Source organism: Penicillium odoratum (assembly GCF_028828045.1).
Source record: "Penicillium odoratum strain IBT 22623 chromosome Unknown utg000001l_segment0_segment0, whole genome shotgun sequence".
Classification (NCBI taxonomy): domain Eukaryota; kingdom Fungi; phylum Ascomycota; class Eurotiomycetes; order Eurotiales; family Aspergillaceae; genus Penicillium; species Penicillium odoratum.
The window spans coordinates 3456881-3478790 of NW_026643143.1; the positions used below are offsets into that span (position 1 = coordinate 3456881).

A 21910-nucleotide genomic window follows, 5' to 3' on the forward strand; every position below is an offset into this window, starting at 1 on the left:
AGCTGACGGTTTTGATGATGTGATGAAGAAAATTGAGAACATTAGAAAGTAAGTTCCTCAAGGAATGAGAGTGGAAGGTACATTGAATGTTTAAATTAAGGCAGGGACGTGTGTTCAAATTGAACTGTCATATCATCATAATGTATTGCTAACCAACAACTACTCAGGAAGGTCTCACTTTGTGTATGACTGTAATGTTTTACCATGATTTAATATGAATTAGCTGATTCACTGAAGGTTTGTTGTGTCATACAAATTTCTACTGTGAAACATATCACAGTCATCTCGGGGACAAGACGTGGTTTTGGATCAATTAGAAGATCAATACCATATAGTTTACGAAGACTAGACTCAGAATTCAGCGAGTCTATCAATTCTTGCGGCTTTACAAAGTTTGAGTATACCAATACACCAAATGTAACTCTACTAAGTCAGCTATGCACCTGGAAACACAATGATGGCCTTCAAGCAGAACTAAACTTACCTTGAAAACGACCATGAACATTACGTTGAAGAAAACATTTGAAGCATCAATACATATGGCCCCATGTCTACTAGTTACATTTGTCAACCCCAACACTCAAACAATCGAATAGAGTATTGAAGCAACACCGGTCAACATTTTGATGCGGCAAATTCCCAAAAATATAAATCGCCTCTTTAGGATTCGAACCTTCGGCCCCTAAATCCGCTAGTGCTACATGGAGAATGTAAAATAGGAATGAAAAACAGGAGTAATATGTATTTATTTGAAAAGTCGACCCAGATATGCATAACAAACACATCCATGAACTTGTAATTCAAACACGGGCCTTACCTGCGGTATCAACTCGGGGTGGGTTGGCCCACATGAAGATACAGAGTAGCACAGCCCCTTCAACACATCACGGCACTATCAGTGATAGTAACACCTGGATATGATTATGTCTTCATGCTGTGATTACGCAAAGTAGCTCTTCCAAAGAACACCAGATAGATCTTCGAGCTGATCGGCAGTGAAAGCCTACGTAAATGAATTAGCGATCTTTTCAAAAAAAAAAAAATTTAAGAGGGGAGATAAAACTCACCTTGGCATCGATGTGCCAGGTATCTTGTCTAGTCTTCTTAAAATCGCTGATAATTGACTTCACGCTTGAACCCACAACGCCTGGGTCATGGGCAGCACGAATGCTGAGCGTGGTCAGGGCGTCGGGCATCCAGGGGGGGGGCGGACTGTTGTAAGGGAATGCCTGTACAAGGGCACCCAAGCCTAAAACGGCGCCGTGTCGGACAATTACTAGACGATTGTGCTCGGGGGTAGGTGTGCCAGCACCCGATGCTACCACGGATGAGAGTCCAGATCGTAAAGTTTTGGGCTTCTTTGGTAGTGGGTTTTCGGCAAGGACTCTGGTGAATCGCTCCTGGAAGCGGTGGACCATCTTGTCGCGTAGGAACACCGGGGAGCAGCGGATCATACCAGACAAAGTGGCCGACGCACCTACGCGAACCTCGTGCTGGGTGTCCTCAAGCATAGCGGCGATGCACTCAAATAGCATGTCACGATCAGCAGCAGCCAACAGGAAGAGTCGGCGGAAGTAGATGATCTGGATGTTAATCATCACACGCAGACGCTGATGCCATGACGGGGAGGTTTGGCCAATGCGAATAAGAGATTGGATGAACTCAGAACCCTTTTCGGCAGGGTAGGGAATGTTCGGGAGATGACGGAAAACGTGGTATGCAAGAGACTGTAGCTCGGGATCTTCCTTAACGTCCATCATGTGCAAAAGCTGGGCAGTAAACACATCGGGGAAGAAGGGGACCAGTTGGGTACACTCGTGCGATGAGAGAGTGGAGTCCAGCCAAAGAAGCACCGTCTTGCTGCCGGAGGTGTATGAAGAAGGGGTCTGTTGACCAGGTGTTCTGGCCTGCCGCCACTGTTCAATCTGATCGAACACTCCACGAACCATTGTTGAGAATTCGTCAGAAGGAGCATATGGGTAGCTGCCAACGGAGGAAGAGGACTTTTGAGCCTCCAACAGATGTTGGAGGTCGGGGTATGATTCGTGGTATCGGGTGCGATAAATTGTAGCTAGTGTTTGTCCCATGGCCTCTCGCACACCCTTGTAAGGGTGATCTAAATGTGCCAGGAAATTCTCAACAATTGGCTTGTCAAGTTGGAAGTGCCAACCGGCATCAATGATACATTGATGCAGGAGATTGATCTTGGAGCTCTCCTTGAACGCCGCATTAGTGGTCATATCCAAGCGGAAGCTCGCTAACCAATCAACCATAGGCCAGGCTCGGCGGGGATCACGGCATTGGAGAATCATGTGGAGGAATGTAGTCCAATATCCCGAATTTTCAGGAGTGAGACCATCGGTGAAAATCTTTCTCACAATGGGGAAAGCGTACTCCCAAACTAAAGTGCGTCTTTCCACGCTGGTGTCTGTGACAGAACTAATCAAGGCTCCAAGAATCTCCGCAGTAGCGCGGTGCTGGTGCTTATCACTACCGTCCTCAAAAACATCTTGGATCTCCTCTTGAATGTCCTTGAAGGATGCTGCTGTAAGACCGTCTCGGAGCATCAGCTCGAAAGCGTAGAGAAGCATCATGGCAGAAGACATTCGGAACTTGTCGGCAGAAGGGTCTCTGGGCTCCTGTTTCAAGTACATAAAATACTTGGAGAACCAATCACGTGTGAACAGTTTACCCATTTGGGTTCGTACGTTCCACTCAACTTCATCATACTCGATGTCTCGATCCAAGTTGGACTTGTAGGCAGGCATGGTCTTGCCCCAAATAAGCCAACCCGGGAAGTCGTGATCAACATAGTACTCAGCCTCGGGCTTGGCAAAGCTAACCAAATAATCCTTGGTCCAATCCTTTTCATAAGGACGAGTTGCTACTTTGATCTTTGCAGGGAAGCGCTGGTGACCTAGGATGTAGTTCTTGTACTCATGGCTGCAAATGGCGCGAACATCAATCATGGTGAAAAGCGCAATGAGTGCCTGCGAGTACATTCCACGGAGACCTGGGTGATCATCAATAGATCCAAGAGTTACCAGCTCGATCAGATTGCCGCTGGCAATGTAATCGAACCGCAGACCCATGGTGATGACAATAGTTGCCGCACGGCTGGCAATCTTCCAATGGGAGATTCGAGCCAGGTTGACCAATTCTTCTGCTAGCTCAGCTTTCTTCTTCTCGATGGTTGCCCGCTTTTTGTTAATGGAAACCCGCTTTTGCTCGATCTCGGCGGTCACATCTCCACTGGGAGCAATCGCCTCTACAATCTCCTGGTCCAAGATAGCCATGCGCTCCATAGATCGGCCGTAATCCATGATCTGGAACACAGCGCTTGAACAGATCTTTTGGACAGATGGCTTATCAACCGCGCTAGCGTCAAGGAATGTCCGGATTAAAGCCGGTGTATACTTCCAGTTTCGTCCAGCTGTCTTTGCAACGCTACTGAGTAACAGGGAAAACAAGGCTCCCTTGATACGCGCGTGGTCGTTCTCCTTGACACCGGTCTGCAGAGCTTTGAGAAGAGGAGGGATGACCAGGGAGCGTGCCCCCCAGACGGATTTAAGAGCCGACTCGCCAGCATTTTGGGCATTACGGCGCGTCTCGGTGTAGAGAGAAACGCAAGACTCAGCAATGTCGAAAAGAAGAAGTTCATCAAGCTTGGATCGTGATCGGGGGGCGGCGTTGTGTCGCAAACGTTGCAGATGGTAAACGTTGGCTCTGCGCACAAGAAGTGCCCTGGGGTAGTCTTTCCTGATACCACTCATCTTGTAAGGATGAATGTCTGCTGCCAAAAGTCGTGTTACACGGTCAAGTACATGCGCGGATCTCTCAATACCCACGTCGACGAACCAGGAGCGGAAGGCCGAGTAGAGTGCCCCGAAACATGGCACATCGTCTTCTTGCTTGTCACACAGGAATCGGTGTACCAGGTGCAGAACCCAACCAGATCGTTCGCGAATCTCGTGAATTGTATCGTAAAGATCGTCTCCCTCCTGAAGCGGATATCCAGTCGGATATGAGAAACCTTCCTTGACCAATGCCTCATCGGAGCTGTCAAGGAAGGCCTCTTCCTCGCTTGCACCGTTTGCGACCGAGTCATCAACCATTTCGAACTCACTAGAGCTGACAGACGCGCCATTGGAGAACTCCGGTGAGGACTTTGAGGCGGCTTTGGGATCGAATAGTACCGAGATTCCGGAAAGAAGCAGGCGTAAAAGAACAAGGTTACGAGTGACTTCATCAGACCATTCCTTACCACTGCCGTCACGTTTGATGCTAGAGGTCTCGTTTGTGAGGCCGGACAGATGCCGCAGAGCGGTTTCAGCCTGATTCTTAAAAATATCAACAGCGAATTCCAACTCCTCTCGCTTGGGCACATGCCACTGAATGGTAAGTTTGTTCACATCAAGTCTGTAACTCCAGTGCTTAGGCTGGATGCCATCCTCAACATCAGCCGGCTCATACATGCTGTAATCTCGAGTGTAGGTCCCGGTCAGGTTGAGTAAGAGGTGGTGGATGTAATTCGAGATGTGCACGGTCGGGATACCGCGGCACATCTTTTGCATATAGACTGCAATATCGAAAAGCTCTTGCCGATGGGCAAGAACTGCTTCACCGACATGGACCACGCACATACTTAACATACTGACGTTCCAAACCAACCCGCGATCACGAGGAAGAACATCGGTGCCGGTTGTTCTGGTCGAACCAGCCCCGTTCTCCTCAATTTCGGTACGAATCCCCTGAATCAGGACAGGAATAAAACGCTTGAGAGCCTTTTGAGGATTGACCTTGCATAGTGCATTGCAAATGAAGGCCATGGCATCTCGCGCCTGATGAATCACATGATTGGATACGAAATCGACAATCTTTCCCAGTGCGATATCATAATACTCTGGGGATAGAGAGGCGAGGAGAGGCATAAAAGTGGCAGGAAGGGTGTTGACAATATTCTCCTCCGGCGACCCGTTACGCACTCTTGTAACATCTGGGAGATTCTCTAGAAGGGTGAAGACCCGTCCTAGGAATGAAATGGTGAAGTCGCCGAAGCCACACGTCGAAGAGCGAAGAATCATTTCCTCAGTCTGATCGTCTAGCTCAGTGTCATAATTCAACTGCACTTCGGAACCTTCTTCCTCCATTCTCTCCATCTCTCCGGTAATCCATTGCACTGCGAGCATATTGCAATTGACATCTTCTCTCCCCTTCGTCATGTCAACCATCGGAATGTTATAACATGCCGTTTGTATGAAAGAAAGGGCATGCAGTGACTTTTCAAGATCATTAGCATCAACGCCAGGCAAAGCAAGGCCTAGCAGGGTCGTCATGTGGCAGCGATAGCCTTTGGTCCGCGTAATGACGCGAGACAATACTTGCATCGCGCGGAGGGAAGATGTGGTTCGATGAACCTCCACCAGGCCTTGCAAAGATGGGTAAATTCTCTGCAAAGCACCAGGAAGTATGAGGTGTGGCTCCAGGTACGCAAGACCTTGAAGGGTAGAAAGGGAGAAGGTCATGGCAGTGCTACTTTTGGCGTAGATACCCATGAAGATTGCATCCCTCAAACACAGCACAAAGCGACGCTTCAGAGGCTCAGTGAGTCTTCGTTCTGGCGGAATATCCATTTCCCCACTCTGCTCACGATTCCATCGCATCACGAAGAAATCGGTGAGATAGTAAACTAGTTGCGACAGGGTTCTCGTCCAGCTGCCCGAGTTTGAAGGGTGGAAGAATGTCTCAACTGCTTGAATGAGACCCTCAAGCTGGCTAAGAATCGAGTCCTCTGACTCTAGGCACGCAGGTGAAAGAGACAAAACTACCCATCGGGCAATATGGTGAGCGACAGGATGCTTGCGTGTATCGCGATCAAGCATGATACCCAAGCCAGACGAGATATCTACCAGAGCGCTGTACGGCGAAGTAGATTGTCCTACGGGGATCTCCAGTAGTCGCAGAACTGCGGTGAAGATGAGAGCGGATTGTTCCTTTGTGAAGATACCATGCTCTGAGAATGGGATGTGACCGGCTGGAAGCGAATCCCTTGCCAACCGCGAGAGGTAGTCGAGGTATGTCGTGTCGAAGGTCTTTGATCGACCAACAAGAGACCATAGATGAAAATGTGTCGGTAAGTAGTTCTGAGGGATTAGATCGCTGCGTTCAGCTGGAGGGGGTGATGTAGGAAGCATCAGATTGATCAAACCAGCTACCACGAAAGCACCTTCTGAGAAAGAGGTGGTATAATGAGGGAGGAACTCCTCAAGCATCGCTGGCAGCTCGCAAGGGTCGATGAATAGCTGAGCAAATGCGCAAAGCTTGGTCAATGTCTTGATATTGCGCTTAAGGTTGGTCGAGTGAACGAGACCGGACTCGGTGGGGAGGACAAAAGCCTTCAGCTCCTTGTAAAGAGGTCTCCAGTCCAAGACTAGGTCCTTGACTGGTCTCAAATAGTGCTTGCGCCTGTCTCACAATCAGCGTCCATATTATTCTGGTGATCATTAGAGCCCAACTCACTTGGTGAGAAGCATGAACATGCTCGAAAATCGCTCCGCTACATTGGGGTCAATGCCCGGAGCCAAGGCGAGTTCATAATACAGCTTCACAAGACTGATCCTTTCATTCCGGGTCGGATCAAACTTGAGCGATAGCCATCCTCTGAGCTCGCGTGTCCAATGCACAGCTCCGGGGCTGAAGTCCCCAGCCTCCACTGAGATATAAAGATGGCTCAGAATCTCTCGAAAGGCTCGATTGCGCTCTGTCTCATCTTCAAGCTGGTATGGTAGATATGAGAAGTATGGGTAGGTGCGCGGTCGGACGCGAGCTTTTGGCTCGCCTTCGCCATTGACCGCGGCGGGCTCACCACCTGGCGAGGTGGCCCGCGAGATCTCTTGTGCATGGGGGAAATTGTCAGATGTCAGAATCGCCTTGGGGGCTGCGGCGTCCATAATCGCATGTGTGGGAGGAGGTGGTGGGAGGTCACGAGGTGGAGATGGGGCCGGAGGAGTTGGCGTAGACGTCAGAGGCTCTAGATCTGATGCGTCAGCAACGATCACTTTCCACAATCATTCGATTCCAAAAGTGATTATGATCAACTTTGGATCTGATCAGGGAGCTATAAACTACCATAAGAGAGTTTCCTACCAGGAAGTGTGGTAGTGGAGGCCGGCGGATTGCGTTGCACACGGCCGGCTTCGCATGAGGTCCTTGCGGGCAAGAAGGGCGGTTGAAAGATCAGGCCTTCAAGAAGGAAGTATGTCGAATAACCTAAACGAAGTATTCAAGAATGAAGCCCTCCTTTTAGGACTTTTTAGGAATCGTTTCACGATGAAATAGGTGAGAAAGATGATCAGAGGAGATGTTCTCAGAAGGTGGATGACATAATTCCACGTAAAGTCGAGCTTTGGCCCTGCAAGCTTTGAGACCCGCGTGGAAAACTCCCGAAACTAGATCGAAGAGTGGATTAATGAGCAGCACTGGATTATTTGGTACGTTTTACTCACATTTTTTGCCTTGATGGTTTTCGATTTGAAAATTATCTTACAGTGATTTTCAATATAGCAGGGCCGCCAAGCGCGCCTAAATGGCCCAACTCTTTCTTAGGCAGACACTACTTACGCAACCGGAGTACAAACCCGCTCGGGGTGCAAGGTAAAAAAGCGGAGAAATACACACAACCAACCAATGCTTCTATGTAGTTGATTCTAGATTGACAATTATTGACACATGCTGGCTTACGCCGGCGGTAAGAAAGAACCATATAGAACCCCTTGGATCAATGCATAGGCTGCCATGGCTTGTGCGGCAAGCGTTAAAATGCGGTGGTTCTTGCGGGGGTCCTGGAGGCATTCCATACCGATCGATACGAGATACCAATACCATACAGGATACCCAGACGAGATTCGATTGACAATCTGAACGTGATAGCTCGTGAGGGCCATGATCGCCAGTAGGCCCTGGGGCACCGCCAGGCGGAAAAGCATGGAGCCAGGACTAAGCGACGAGGGTGCCTGAGTCCCGGTCTGGGACCGCAAAGTCGAGGGTGCTCGGAGAGCCCACACGGATGATCTACCCAGGATAAATAGGACTGGTGTCGCGAGCAAGAAAAGAGGAATATTGGAGACGGTCCAGTACCGAAGAAACCCAACATTCCTGGAAATGGGTTAGGGACGCGATGAAAATTTAAGTCGGCTGAGCAGCAAGGAAACTACTTACCAATAGTAGCTCTGGACCCAAGTGTAAATACTGGGTAGTGTCCAGCCACACCATTCGCGATTTAGGTCGGTCAAGCAGTAGGTTCGGTAAGCTAGAAGCTGAGGTACAAGCATCCCAAGTGCCACAGTACTACCACCCATTCCAATAATGATAAGCCGACGAATCTTGTGGGCAGACAGACCCTGAGTTAAGCATGCCCATATCAGCAGGAAGGCGTCATACGCAAACAAGAATCCGCTCAGGATGCCGTTACTGCGCACCATCGTGGCGAAGGCAAAAAGCCCTCCTGCAATAAGGACCTGCAGATCTCGCAAGACTGTAAAGCCCTGGCGCTCAGAGATGAGAGATCCAGAGTACAAGTAGAACCCTGAAAAGTTGAGAAACGAAAAAAGCGGTTCTCCATACGGGGCGGAAAGAAAAGCACCCGCGGGGCATATGATATGGAGAGCTGCCGACAAATAACAAATGAGTTTCTGGGTGGCTGTCTGCTGACCGAATATATTGGACGAAAGTTGATAGAGAGCCAGAACAGAAAAATAGTGGGCAATGTGAGATAAAAACACCGCTATCAATGCAATTTGAACGGGACCCCCTACCGCGCCAGATTTGCGAAATACTGTAGATCGTCAGTTACTATTTCTCATAAAAGGTGATGAAGTATACCAGAAATGAAGAAACCAAGTACTCTAGGGTACCCAAAGGCCCATTCTTGCTCAAAGACATAACCTTGTTCCGTGGTATGCAGAAAATAGATCGCGTCCCACCGAGCCAATTTCAATGGCCACGGGAGTGAAGAGGTGAGATCAGCACCCTCATAGGAAATCAAGGTAGTGGAGGTATCATAGCCTGGGCCCGGACAGGCAACAACGACAATAAACAAGAGTGCTTTCCACAGCCAAAATGCGCTCGTTAAGCTCTGGATGGGATTGTCCACCCGGAGCATTGTCGCAGAGGTTCCAGCTGCCATTGCGGTCTAGACAATCTGACACTGTGGCGTAGAGAAGCCCACCAATGCCGCCAGATACCTATTTAGGGTCTTCAGCGGGTCAAGAAAAAATTGCTTTGTGGATCTGATCCGTGACGCAGTCAAGCCGAGGGAAGATGTGGACATAGACGCGGGTGGATAGATTGTGCATAATTTAGTCAGCGGCTTTACATGATCTACAAAAACCGAGCTGAACTCAGGTTCAAATTCTATGGATGAGAATGCGAATGAGAATAGAGAGATTTCAAGTACATCAGCATGACAATTCCTATTGAACTTACACAGAAATCCTACTGTAGCCATTGATGTACCGGAAGATATTCTGAAGTCATCTTATGGTGGCAAATCCAAGTTTGATGACCACCAATACACACCTTTTCTTGGCGTGTTAATCACGCGCCAGTCAGAGTTTGGATCCAATCCACTTCGACCTGGAACGCCACAGCCCTACACAGCTGAATATGAGCTGAGCTTGAAGTTATGCAGATGACGCTAAACACTAGCTGTGTGAGTAGGTCAAGTCTCCTCCTCTAGTAAGCTGCAAATATATCATACATCTCTGCTCTTTCAAACATTGAATGATTGACATGATGAAATGATCATAAAATAAAGTTCTACATTGATGGTGGGGCGTACGGTGCTGGAGTTTGCCCGATTTCCAGCGGACCAAAAAGGGATTGATTCCTCCCGCGTTCCAAAGTCCGATCGTGATGCTCAGCATAATCTCCGCTTCAAAATGTTGTCTTATGTAATGAGCAAATCACAGTACATTACACAAGGACTTGCCACTTTACAGAAGTCATTTCAAATGTAGAATAATACAGTAAACTTAAAACTTGATAGTAACTGAAGAATCTATTTATTTTACTCCGTAATTTGGGTATTACAGTATAGAGTCAACATGCCAAGCTGTTTCAATGTTTGATCCGGACGCCGGATGTCAACGGAAACATATGAGGCCGATGACCGAAACCCACTTTTTGTACAGTATAAGGCTGACCGCCCATAAGCTATATGCAAGTTTTTATGGCTCGTAACTTCTCAAAAAGAAACATTTCCCCTTGTCGCCCCCTTGCTGTTCTTTCTTTACTATTTTTCTTTAGCGCTCATACCTGCCATACGTTAGATCCTTCCCCCCCCCCCCCCCCCCCCCATACATTCCCTCATTTCCCTTGATTTGTTATCTTGGTCCCCATTCGCTTCCAGCCCCAGCGCCTATCCCCACTCGGCTGAGCTCCTAAGTTTTTACCCCCCGCAATTGACGCGTGGACAGCTCTGGATGCGTGTGATTGCCCGGACTTCATATAAACAACCCACTCCCCGGGGGTCTAGTTTTTAGGAGTTTCAATGTGGCTCCGCTAGAGTCCAAGAATGCTGTTAAATCTTGGTCTCACAGCGGATGCTGCAGCTGCTCATACTCCCGATCCTAGCGTCCAGCTAGAAACGCCACCCGCACCATCTTCACCTTCCTACTCCCCTGCCTTCTCCTTGGCTACATTGCCCTTGCCCTTTTTGGGTTCTCTATATAACAGAACCCAGCAGACTGATGGTCCTACCCAACCGGTAGGGTCTATATCTGGCGTGGCCATGAGCCCTATTGCATCCAAGCCCAGTGAGGGAGAGTCGTCAAAGGCCACTTTACCGCCCGTCAACAGACCTCGTATCAGCCGCTCGAATACGAACGCAACACGCAAGCCCACTCGCTCTAAGACCTCCTATCAGCTCGCCCATCCTGCCTCGCATGCTCGCCACAAGCGACTGAAGCTTCGACCGAAGCTTCTGCTTCAGCTGCAACAGGTGTCGCATACACCTCGACCCTTGCCCATCTTGGACATCCTACCCTCGACCTTGTATCTACCACGCTTGGCCCGGAAGTTCCCTACCATGTTCCGTGGCAAGAACGGCCTCGGTCCAAATGACTTGATCATCGTCATGAGTGAACTATACGAGAGCACAGTTGCTAGTATTCCGGAAAGATCGCCAAGCTCGGAGGATGACGACGAAGATAACCGGCAAGTTGTGGCTACTATCTGCCAGATGCTTCAAGACAATGCCCTCCAGAAGGGCAAGGCCGAGATTTGTTTGAATTTTGGACCGATATGGGAGGCTACGCCCCTTCCTAGTGGTTCTTACGAGTTCGTCGCGCACACTGATAGTGGAGTGCAAGTGATGCGCTGGGCATTGCGGGCTGGGAGGAATCGCAGAATGTCTGCACAGCCCAGTTCTGAGCCACGCGAAGATAACAAGCGATTCACATTCAGTGTCATCGACCCGAATACTCGTCGGCACCCTGTCATCGCTTCTATGACGCGCAACCAGTTAGAAGTATTCGATGCATACTCCACCATAACTCGATCCAATACCGGACCCGCAACCCCAAGCTCGGGCATGTCAGTGATCAGTGATATTTCTGATAACGAGGGTTTGGACATGAATCCCGATGCCAAGGTTATAACAGTTGAGGACGGACTTCGTACGTTGATTATCATCACCGGGATCTGGGTCGCTTTCCGTGAGGGTTGGTCGAACAACTTTAATTACGGTGATCCACTTTCATCCCCGATCGGCAAAAACATCGCCTCTCCACCATCCAAGTTCTGCACCCCAACGCAAGTCAAGAGTGCAAACAGCAGTCCCACCCGTGGTAATGGTTTGATGGATCTCACCGAAGTTGCCAATGGCGGCAAGCGCTGCTCCTCCATCTCGAGTATTCACCGTTCCTTATCACCTGTTGATGGTAAATCCTTCGGAAGTTTGTCAAAACGCTCAAATTCAACCGGCGCTGCATTCATGGACCGAGCAAAGCGACGAAGCGCCTCAGCAGCTGGAAACCGTATCAACCGCCATAGTGCGTTTGCAGGCGGCGAAAATGGACGTGAGATTGTTGTGTCTCGACCGCCGTCAATCAGGCTAAATTCGTCTCGACCGCCGTCAATCAGGCTAAATTCAGCTGAGGCTGATCCCTCGCGTGCGGCTCTCGAGAGCAAATCCAACATGGAAACAGCAAAGGAGAATTTCCAACCCGCAAAACCTGGCAAGATGCCATCCTCCTTTCCAGACCGTCACCAGTGGGACGATCTCAAAGAGCTTGAAATTGCTACTCCAGGTGAGGGCAAAGGCAAACGACGACATCGATTCAGTTCTCTTTTCACGATTTTCCACCGAAAGGAAAGGGCTCATTAGCCCTGCCTTTCAGCATATGTATACCCCAGCATCTTATCAGCGACCTGTCTGTATTTCCTACGAGCATCTTTTTGGATTCCATTGCATTTGATATGGGCGTTGCTTATTATCTCTACTTTCCTCCTTTCCCCTTTGGCATCGCGGCCTGTCTGGTACACAGCGTCTGCCTATTCTTCTCTCGCTCAATATTCTCCTCTCTTTCCGACTCATTCGGGGAAAAGCTTTTTCAAAGCAAAGGGGCAACCCATGCGATGTCATTTACACATACAGTCCAATTGCATATGTGACATTGGTATTTTGTACATCGCTACTGTCAACTCTGTAATGGCACGCATGGTCCATGTCATTAGAAATATCCACTTATGTCCTACCCCCATAAAACACATCAGCCACCTAGGCAGACTCTTGAGCTCCGGATTCCAATTCTCTTAGACATCGATCTACCTCAATTGAATCAAACAGAATGGGGACATTGGAACGTAGAAGTGTATGTACCCTCAATGAGTCCGCTTTGGCCGGCACCGCCATTCAATGCGTAGTAGGATTTTGTTACCGGTGGTAGTGGTGTTGGTGGTGTAGGTGGTGTAGTCACCGTGATATACAGCAGCAGGATCGACAGCGAAAGTCGATGCGGCTAGCATGAAAGCCTGAAGAATAGTGTGGGGACGCATGGCAGCAAACAGCCAAGTGTTTATACAGTCGAAGTATATGGATGACCGGGATCAAGTAAAAAATCATGTTTGAGAAAAAAAAGCTTCAGATCCGATCAAGGGAATCAAGACATTTAGCATCTAGGCACTTACTTGTTGTACCATGATTGACTATCGATAGACTTCATAGCTTCATGGCTCCCCATGTAACACATAGAATAGGATCAATTGGCTTTGTTCTTGCTGGAGAAATGAATTCAAGATATTGCGTAACCTGAGTTAAGATAAACCATGCAAGGTCAAGGAGAGTTCATCCCCCATATGGAAAAGAAAACATAAGTATTCCATGCGTTCTTTTCGAGGAAAAGGGAGCCAAAGCACGGATGATCGTCAAAACCGAATATCCTTTTAATATTTCTCTTTCTTTTCGATGTATATTGCTCTTCTAGAAGATGGTTTGGAAGATGTACACTTTCGGTGCATTCGCTTTCGTCACCCCGTGTGAGGACTGAGCGGAGTAATTGTACTGTTTGTGATGATTTCTACGCAGAATTTCTTCCTCCTTAAGAAGCGCGAAAACCACGCATGAATAATCAATGGACAGATGAGATGGGCTGGAAGAGAACAGTTGGTCTCAGTGGCGACTTTAAATTTCAAGATCGGCCCAGCCAATCTACCAATTCAATCGAGGATATCCCTGCTACTGCTTGAGGATAGCCTTTGGCAGATAAGGCTCCTCCAAGTATTTGATCTCCTCGGGAGTCAACTTAACCTGCAGACTATCAACAGCCTCGTCAATACGCTTGATGCTGCTCAGTCCAAGAATAGGCTGTTCACTCGGTTGACTCAGCGACCAAGCGATAGAAATCTGGGCCATGCTCACACCCTTCTTGCCAGCCAGCTCCTCAACGCGATCGACAATCTTCTTATCAGCCTCGCTCTCACGACCACGCACGATGCCCTTCAGAGTAGCATCAGTGTTCTCGCGAACACTTGCAGTCGAGCCCCATGGTCGGGTCAACACACCCCGGGCCATCGGAGACCAGGGAATCAGTGAGACGCCACTGTCCAGACAGTAGGGGATCATCTCGCGCTCTTCTTCACGATCAAGCAGGTTGTGGTAGTTCTGCATCGAGATGAACTTGTGCCAGCCGTTCCGAGCGGCGATATTCTGCAGTGTTTGGAACTCCCATGCAGCCATCTAGTACCGGTTAGACGATCTAGCAGATGATAACCGTGAAATGCACTTACCGAGCTGGCTCCAATATAGCGGACCTTGCCACTCTCAATAACGTCGTTGAGAGCCTTCATAATCTCCTCACGGGGAGTTTCCCGGTCCAGACGGTGAATCTGCAGCACATCGATATAAGTGCCCAGACGCTCGACACTGGCGTCGACAGCGTCAAAGATGTGCTTGCGAGACAGACCGGCACGGTTGACGAAGGCGCCGTCATTGCGAGCGGTGGCGGAGATGGCAGGTTGGGCACCCTCGTCATCAACGCCGAAGAAGCACTTTGTCATGATCACCACGCGGTTGCGGGGGATGTTATACTTCTTCAATGCCTTGCCCACGATCTCCTCAGAGCGACCATGGGAGTAGACGTCGGCCTAATTTACGAAGATCAGAAATGATTCGCCAGTTAGTTCATGGGTCATGTTACTCACCGTATCCCAGGTGTTGATTCCCCGCTTGTATGCGTGCTCGATCAGAGGCAGGGAATCCTCCTCATCCAGAACCCAATCCTGCCATTCAGAGGTTCCAATCCCCATAGTACCAAGAATGATCTTGGACACCTTCAGGCCTGAGTTTCCGAGGCTATAACCCGTAGGTTCTCAGCATATATTTACCATGATGGTTAAATCATCGTGTAACACTAGGCGCGGGGCTCATACCGAACGTATTCCATTTGGGCGGACATATTGAAATAATATCAATGTATTCGAAGATAATTAAGAAAATTGAAATCAATAGAAGAAAGACAATCGACGTTTGCCATGCGGCATTAATAAAAAGTTCGGTGCAGCGGCTTGCACAAATATATGCCGAAATCAACACCGAACATCAAGGTAGCCGACAAGTAACCGATTGGCTTTCATGTTGTCCACCCACTACCATCAATCCGGCCATGAGGTCGGCTGTGAAGACCCCGTATGCATAACACAGTCAAAAGACGATAACCAATTATACATCCCAAAGTAAACCACTTCTTGGTACTCACCTCCGTAGACGTGACCAAAGACATTCGTATCTCACGATTCGTTCTGGTTCTATTAGGCGGTAGGCAGAGCGGTGAATTTGACCCTGCAATCCGGCCTTGATGACTTAATCCAGAAAGCTATCAACATGAAGACCCTCAAATTTGTAACTGGAAATCCCAACAAGGTTATTGAGGTCAATGCGATACTAGGTGGATGGATACCCGTTGAGTCCGTGTCATTGGATCTTCCCGAAATTCAGGGATCATTGGAGGAGATCGCGACCGACAAGTGCCGGCGAGCCGCTGAAATTGTTTAGTCTCCAGGTAGATTTCTTGACCAATTGAGCTAATGTATCGTTAGATAAATGGACCAGTCATAGTGGAAGATTCGGCTTTGGAGTTTCATGCCATGAAAGGACTTCCAGGGCCGTACATGTAGGTAATGCTCAATAATGAGAGGCTCGGAGCAGAATGTTGACTTCGCAAAGTAAATATTTTCTAGAGTCACTAGGAAACGATGGTTTGAATAAACTTCTGTACTCTCATACCGACAAGAGCGCGAACGCTGTTTGCACATTTGCCTTTTCAGCTGGTCCTGAAATGGAACCCTTGGTTTTCCAGGGTAGACTCGAGGTTCGTCAAGATAGAATGAGACAAGTTGCAACCTACTAAATACTGCGCAGGGAAAAATCGTCCCTGCTAGAGGTCCACCTGTCTTTGGTATGTGTCGAGAAGATGATCTTGTAATGGGGAGTTGACAACGCATCCCAGGCTGGGAGCCTATCTTTGAGCACAAAGGGGAAACTCTTGCAGAAATGGCGCATGACAAAAAAGTATGAATCGAGCTTCCACCTGGGCGCTTGAGATATCCTGACTTGTACTGACATAATCTAGAACAAGCTGTCTCATCGATATCAAGCTTTATTCAAATTCCAGGAGTGGCTAGCTCGGGACAACAACCGGTTCTTGATACAATAAGACATACATAGAGATTTGATATAGATCAGAGGGAACGGGCTCCTTTACTCTTTTCGCCACCCCGCACTTTCTTACCTCCAACGGTCCAAGTTCCAAACGTGGGCGACGGGAACAATTTCCATGTTCTGCGAAGATAGTAATATTCCCCGCGTCTACTGCGCCCCACATAGCCAGATATGACACAGATGAGAGGCAAGATTAACCATTCGATGTTTATTCGCATCTCTAGACCATGGATGAATGATGAATATACTGGATTGGGAGTAGTAAGTACCCCATGAGAAACGCGACTTCTCGTCCCTCATTGATGGTCTTGGGGTGATGTACTCCCTGGAACCATTGCAAATGATATTTATACCATCTTCCGTTCAGCTTTCCCGCAATCATTTTGTCAGTTCTATCATTATAGACAATATCCGACTTCTGTCTTTGAATCGGGCACTTGGCTCTGAATCCGTGATCAATCTTTGAATTCTTTTCCTCTCTGGTAACACCCCATCTGCACAATTATACTCCGACAAGATGTTGTCGGTCCTCGCAGTCGCCCCCTACGCGATCGAGCTTCTTGTCTTGGCCTTCATATTTTTCTTTGGCTATCCATATGTGGAATATCTTCGTGACCCTAAGGGTATGTTTAAACGAATGAATCCAACCGAGCGGATCAAACCATTAACGATATTGCAGGACTTCGCAAGTATCCCAACCTCCACCCGTTCTCTGGCTTTTCTGCAATACCTTTCATGATCATGGCGTCTCGAGGATTCAGATCCAAGGAGCTGGCTGAATTGCACAAAAAGCACCCTGTGATTCGAACAGGACCCAACATGCTGTCATACGGAGATGTGCGCGCGATCAAGGACATATACGGCCACAATACCAAGTGCATCAAAGATAGCTCCTACTTGGTTACCTCTGGCTCTCACTTTAATCTAGCTGATGTTGTGGATAAGCCAGACCACGCAAGGAAGCGCAAGGTCCTCTCCTCAGCGTATGCTTTGAAGAATCTAGAGAGCTGGGAATACAAGGTTACCGACAAAGTTCAGAGAATGTTCAAGCACTTTGATGAGGTCTGCACCATGGCTCCCAAAGAAGATGTTGCATCTGGTCGAGTCGCACCGGACCAAAACGAGCTCACTTTGGACTTGCGCGCATGGAACAACTACTTCACCCTTGATGCCATTGCCGACATTGGTCTTTCCGAGAAACTGGGTTTCTTGGACCAAGGCAACGATATGTGTCTTGCAGAGCGAAAGGATGGTTCAACATATACCACAAGTCTGCGCGATGCACTCTACCCAACAGCTCGCAAACAGTCATACATCCTATGGAACTACGACTGGTATCCCGTGCTCAACAAATTGGTCAACGTGATCCCCTATTTCAACGAAATGCAAAAGGCAAGCGATAACTGGGAAAACATCATGTGGCGACGAGGAAATGAGAGACTCCGCCGTTACGAGGCAGGCGAAAAGCTCGACGATTTCTTCCAGGCCCTCATGGAGGATAAGAATGGAAACCCGAACAACCTCGAATGGGGTGAGGTGATTGCTGAATGCAATATCATGATGAATGCTGGCAGCGTGACGACGGCTGTTGCCATTACCAATGTCATGTACCAACTCCTTCGGAATCCCCGAACCCTGGCCAAGCTCCGCGAAGAACTGGACAATGTCCTTGATGGAGATGAATATGTTGCCGACTACGATAAAGTCAAGCACCTTCCATACCTTCGCGCTTGTCTGGATGAGTCTTTGCGGATCTTCCCTCCGACATCTCATGGCCTCCCCCGTGAGACACCTGCTTCAGGAACAAATATTCTTGGAGAGTGGGTTCCCGGTAACACTTCTGTTAGCATGTCTGCTTATGTCGCTCACCGCGATGAGGGTGTTTTCCCCAATTCAGACCAGTATATTCCAGAGCGGTGGCTTGGGGAGGAAGGAAAATCTCTCCAACCCTACTTGATCGCTTTCTCTGCTGGTGCTCGCTCTTGTATTGGTCGCAATATTTCATACTTGGAACAAACAAAAGCGGTTGCATCTATGGTACATCGGTATGAGTTTACTTTGCCCTACCCTGGATGGGAGATGAAGCGGGAAGAGACCATGAACTTGATTTTGAAAGATATGCCTGTGAAGATCTGGCGACGCAATATGGAGAAGGTTGAGTGAGTGGACGCGAATTTGAGGGTTGATCCACTGTCACCTCGATATGATACCTAGATTGACGATATAACTGTTTTTGGCGGCACTAGAGGTTCCCTGATTTTAGCCCGAAGATCATACTGAGAAGAGCTATCCAATTCAAGCCAATATTCAATTTTCTCATTCAGTATTTTCACCAACAACTAGGTATGCAAAGTACTTCATGATATCCCGATTTTAATACCCGATAGATGTAACGCATCCCCAACCAAAGACTCGCCCCGATCGCGAACAACAAAACGGCAAAGGGCTTTACAATGCTTCTCAAGAACTATAGGCTGTAGAGGGACCATCTTCATGCTGGCATACCTGGGTAGTCGCTACTTCTGATAGATCTCGGATTCGTTGGAAACATTCAACCGTATCTCCTTGGATCTTGAGACGCCATGTTTGAACTCCCACAAGAACCGCCGAGCAGATTATCAGGAATTCATTCTACGTGTCGGAGAATTTCTCCACGCAGCAGAATATTCCGGAGAGCAGATTGCCATTCCAAGATTGAGGGCGTCCGGGTGTTTGCATTCAGATGTTACATTAGTCAAAATATCTTTTCAATACCAGACGTGACCTAAGCCTTCCCAAATAGGAAAACCGCCCAGAGCGACAGATCTAATCTGTCTACGATTATCAACCTCGTTGTGATGTTTTGAAGTTCCGATGTGAACGTGCGGCCCCGGTGAACTTGATCGGGGAAGTTACCCCGGACCGCCTCCTCGTCATAGGAAATCCTAACCCAGATTGGTTCCATCGGTGAACATAAGCTTATTCTGCTTATGCCGGCCGGTACCAGAAACCCTGCTTGACTTGTCTCCATGATGGGAATGTTTCCCCGCGAAGTGGGGATCAATTAGACTTTGATCCCCCGCAATCTATTTCCCCCATTGCCTGCCCTTCTTGGAGATACCATCTTGATACGCGGGGTTTATCATATTCCTTGGAGATAAGGATACTTGCGGTCATTTCAAAAAGTACTAATATCTCTTACCCGCTGTCCAGATGTTCCTCTTCTTCGTACCTCATGACCCGACCCCCGAATTACATTCGCCATAATGATTTCTTTTGCAGAGCTCGCACAACTGAACCTCTCACCAGAAATCCTGGCAGAGCTTCAAAAGTACGCAACACCGACCGGTATTGCTGATTATGCTGCCTTGGCCATCATCGTCGGTGTCTCAGCAGGATACCTCTCTCGAGGAATCCTCTGGGACAAGGTTGATCCACATTATCATCTCTATTTCGAGCGTCCACAACTGAAGAATGGCGACCAGACTGGCGCGAGTTTCAAGGAGACCAGAAACATTGCACAGAAGATGGAAGAGACTGGGAAGAACGTTGTCGTTTTCTGGGGATCACAATCCGGTACCGCTGAGGGCTTTGCCAATCGCCTGGCCCGAGAGATTTCCATTCGCTGGGGCCAGGGATGTATGTCGGCAGATCTTTCAGACTATGATCCAGTGACCGTTTCGGAGATTCCGAATACAAAATTGGCCATTTTTATTGTTTCTACTTACGGCGAAGGTGATCCGGCTGACAATACTGCGGAGTTCTGGAGCTGGATTACCAAGGCTAGCGATGTCTCGCTAGCTAATCTTCAATATACTGCCTTTGGTCTGGGCAACACCAACTACAAGTTCTACAACAAAGTTATCGATGTCATTGTGGAAGGTTTGGAGAAGTTTGGTGCCAAAGCCCTGATGCCAGTCGGTAAAGCCAATGATGCCGAAGGTGCCACCGAAGAAGACTTTATGACTTGGAAAGATAGTCTGTTTGCAGTTTTCAAAGACAAACTAGGCTTCAAGGAAGTGGAATCCAAGTATGTTCCAAGCCTGAAGGTCGAGGAGGATGAGTCATTGGAGCCTATCGACCTTCACCACGGAGAACCGAATGATCAGATCGATGCCCCCAAGGGAGCCGCTCAATCGTCACCCGTTCGAAGCTTGAGCATTACCAGCTCTCGAGAGCTATTCACCTCATCCGACCGCAACTGTATCCACATGGACGTGGATCTCAGCAATCAGCCTGAGTTGACGTACAAGACCGGTGACCACCTTGCCATCTGGCCTGCCAACCCAGATTCAGAAGTTGAGCGTCTACTCGACACCCTCGGTATTTCTTCACACCGTGATATCCCAGTCATCATCAGACCCGTCGATCCAGCGACCAAGATTACCCTCCCAACCCCAACCAGCACCATCGCTCTTCTCCGCTACTACCTGGAGATCTGTGCCCCCGTCAACCGAGACAATGTCCGCGATCTCGCCCAGTTCGCACCTACATCCCAAGCAAAGACTTACTTGACCCAGCTAGGCCAGGACAAAGACTACTACGCAGGGATCATCAACCGCACCCACCTCAACCTCGGCCGCCTCTTACAGCTCGCCTGTCCCGACCAACCATGGACGAACATCCCCCTCTCCTACCTGGTCGAGACAATCCCACACATCCGTCCTCGCTACTACTCCATTTCCTCCAGCAGTGTAGTCTCTCCCCGAAAACCCTCTATCACGGCCATCGTATCTACAAACCCCCTCCCAGAGAACCCAACCGAGTTGGTTCACGGCATTACATCAAACTACCTCCTCGCCATCTCCCGAAACGCCCAGTCCCAACCTCACCCGCACGGCCTAACATACCACCTAAATGGACCCAGCAACGCCCTCGAAGGAGGCAAGATATTCGCCCACATCCGCCGAAGCAAGTTCAAACTCCCCATAACAGCGAAAACGCCATTAATAATGGTCGGCGCCGGAACAGGCCTGGCGCCCTTCCGAGCATTCCTTTCCGAGCGGTGCCAGGTACAGAAGATCGGAAAGGAAATCGGACCAATGCTTCTCTTTTTTGGATGTCGGGACCCTGATGAGGATTTTATTTACCGGGACGAACTTGCGGAGATGCAGAGTACTTTAGGGGAGAAATTGAGGGTGGTCACAGCGTTCTCGAGACAGACGCCACGGCGATACGTACAGGATCGGGTTTCTGAGCTTGGGGCAGATGTTGTGCAGTTCATTGATGATGGAGCGAGTTTCTATATTTGTGGCAGGGCTGGGATGGCCCGGGAAGTGGAGAAGGTTGTTGGGGCGAGCATGCAAGAGGCTAAGGGGTGGTCGGGAGATGAGGCTAGTAATTGGAGTAAAGCTGTTAAGAAGAAGAATAAGTGGCAAGAGGACGTTTGGGGGTGAGGGGTTTTTTTTTTCTTGTTTGTTCTTTGTTCCTTTCTTCTTTTCTTCATCTCAGCTTCTTTGTTCACTTTCTGTCTGTCTGTTTGTTTTCTATTTTTTTTTTTTTTTTAGTTTGTATTTTAACTTTTTTCTCCTTTTGTAACGAATTTTGGAAAGCAATTTCAATAGAGTTCAGCCATTGCACGCTACTAGCCGAGATCCCTGATCAATGGAAATAAGCGGGCCAAGCTACCAATACCTGGAAAGGGAAGTGGAAGCGCAAGCTGATCATTGAACCTTGGGTCAAGCGGAATCCACCCGAAGAATCAGTAGCCATGCG

The 21910-nt window shown here is 48.6% G+C and overlaps 8 protein-coding genes across 8 annotated transcripts; 4 read left to right on the plus strand and 4 right to left on the minus strand.

Annotated features, from left to right (window-relative positions):
• Positions 1-940: 940 nt before the first annotated feature.
• N7520_001314 (proteasome activator BLM10) lies at positions 941-6950 on the minus strand (the record flags this gene model as incomplete). Its single annotated transcript, XM_057135249.1, has 3 exons — positions 941-1003; positions 1068-6465; positions 6520-6950. 3 exons carry the CDS (start codon positions 6948-6950, stop codon positions 941-943), a joined length of 5892 nt encoding a protein of 1963 aa, XP_057001185.1.
• A 786-nt stretch (positions 6951-7736) lies between these two features.
• On the minus strand, positions 7737-8480 carry N7520_001315 (uncharacterized protein; the record flags this gene model as incomplete). Its single annotated transcript, XM_057135250.1, has 2 exons — positions 7737-8154; positions 8218-8480. The coding sequence occupies 2 exons, from the start codon at positions 8478-8480 to the stop codon at positions 7737-7739; spliced, it is 681 nt and encodes a 226-aa protein (XP_057001186.1).
• A 329-nt stretch (positions 8481-8809) lies between these two features.
• Positions 8810-9184, minus strand: N7520_001316 (GPI mannosyltransferase 2; the record flags this gene model as incomplete). Its single annotated transcript, XM_057135251.1, has 2 exons — positions 8810-8833; positions 8903-9184. 2 exons carry the CDS (start codon positions 9182-9184, stop codon positions 8810-8812), a joined length of 306 nt encoding a protein of 101 aa, XP_057001187.1.
• A 1389-nt stretch (positions 9185-10573) lies between these two features.
• Positions 10574-12385, plus strand: N7520_001317 (uncharacterized protein; the record flags this gene model as incomplete). Its single annotated transcript, XM_057135252.1, has 1 exon — positions 10574-12385. The coding sequence occupies one exon, from the start codon at positions 10574-10576 to the stop codon at positions 12383-12385; it is 1812 nt and encodes a 603-aa protein (XP_057001188.1).
• A 1350-nt stretch (positions 12386-13735) lies between these two features.
• On the minus strand, positions 13736-14954 carry N7520_001318 (aldo/keto reductase; the record flags this gene model as incomplete). Its single annotated transcript, XM_057135253.1, has 4 exons — positions 13736-14236; positions 14287-14643; positions 14701-14851; positions 14911-14954. The coding sequence occupies 4 exons, from the start codon at positions 14952-14954 to the stop codon at positions 13736-13738; spliced, it is 1053 nt and encodes a 350-aa protein (XP_057001189.1).
• A 425-nt stretch (positions 14955-15379) lies between these two features.
• Positions 15380-16211, plus strand: N7520_001319 (non-canonical purine NTP pyrophosphatase; the record flags this gene model as incomplete). Its single annotated transcript, XM_057135254.1, has 6 exons — positions 15380-15544; positions 15595-15668; positions 15722-15866; positions 15917-15953; positions 16005-16066; positions 16128-16211. The coding sequence occupies 6 exons, from the start codon at positions 15380-15382 to the stop codon at positions 16209-16211; spliced, it is 567 nt and encodes a 188-aa protein (XP_057001190.1).
• Positions 16212-16733: 522 nt separating this feature from the next.
• N7520_001320 (cytochrome P450) lies at positions 16734-18379 on the plus strand (the record flags this gene model as incomplete). Its single annotated transcript, XM_057135255.1, has 2 exons — positions 16734-16839; positions 16896-18379. 2 exons carry the CDS (start codon positions 16734-16736, stop codon positions 18377-18379), a joined length of 1590 nt encoding a protein of 529 aa, XP_057001191.1.
• A 1082-nt stretch (positions 18380-19461) lies between these two features.
• N7520_001321 (NADPH cytochrome P450 oxidoreductase family protein) lies at positions 19462-21591 on the plus strand (the record flags this gene model as incomplete). Its single annotated transcript, XM_057135256.1, has 1 exon — positions 19462-21591. One exon carries the CDS (start codon positions 19462-19464, stop codon positions 21589-21591), a length of 2130 nt encoding a protein of 709 aa, XP_057001192.1.
• Positions 21592-21910: the final 319 nt, after the last annotated feature.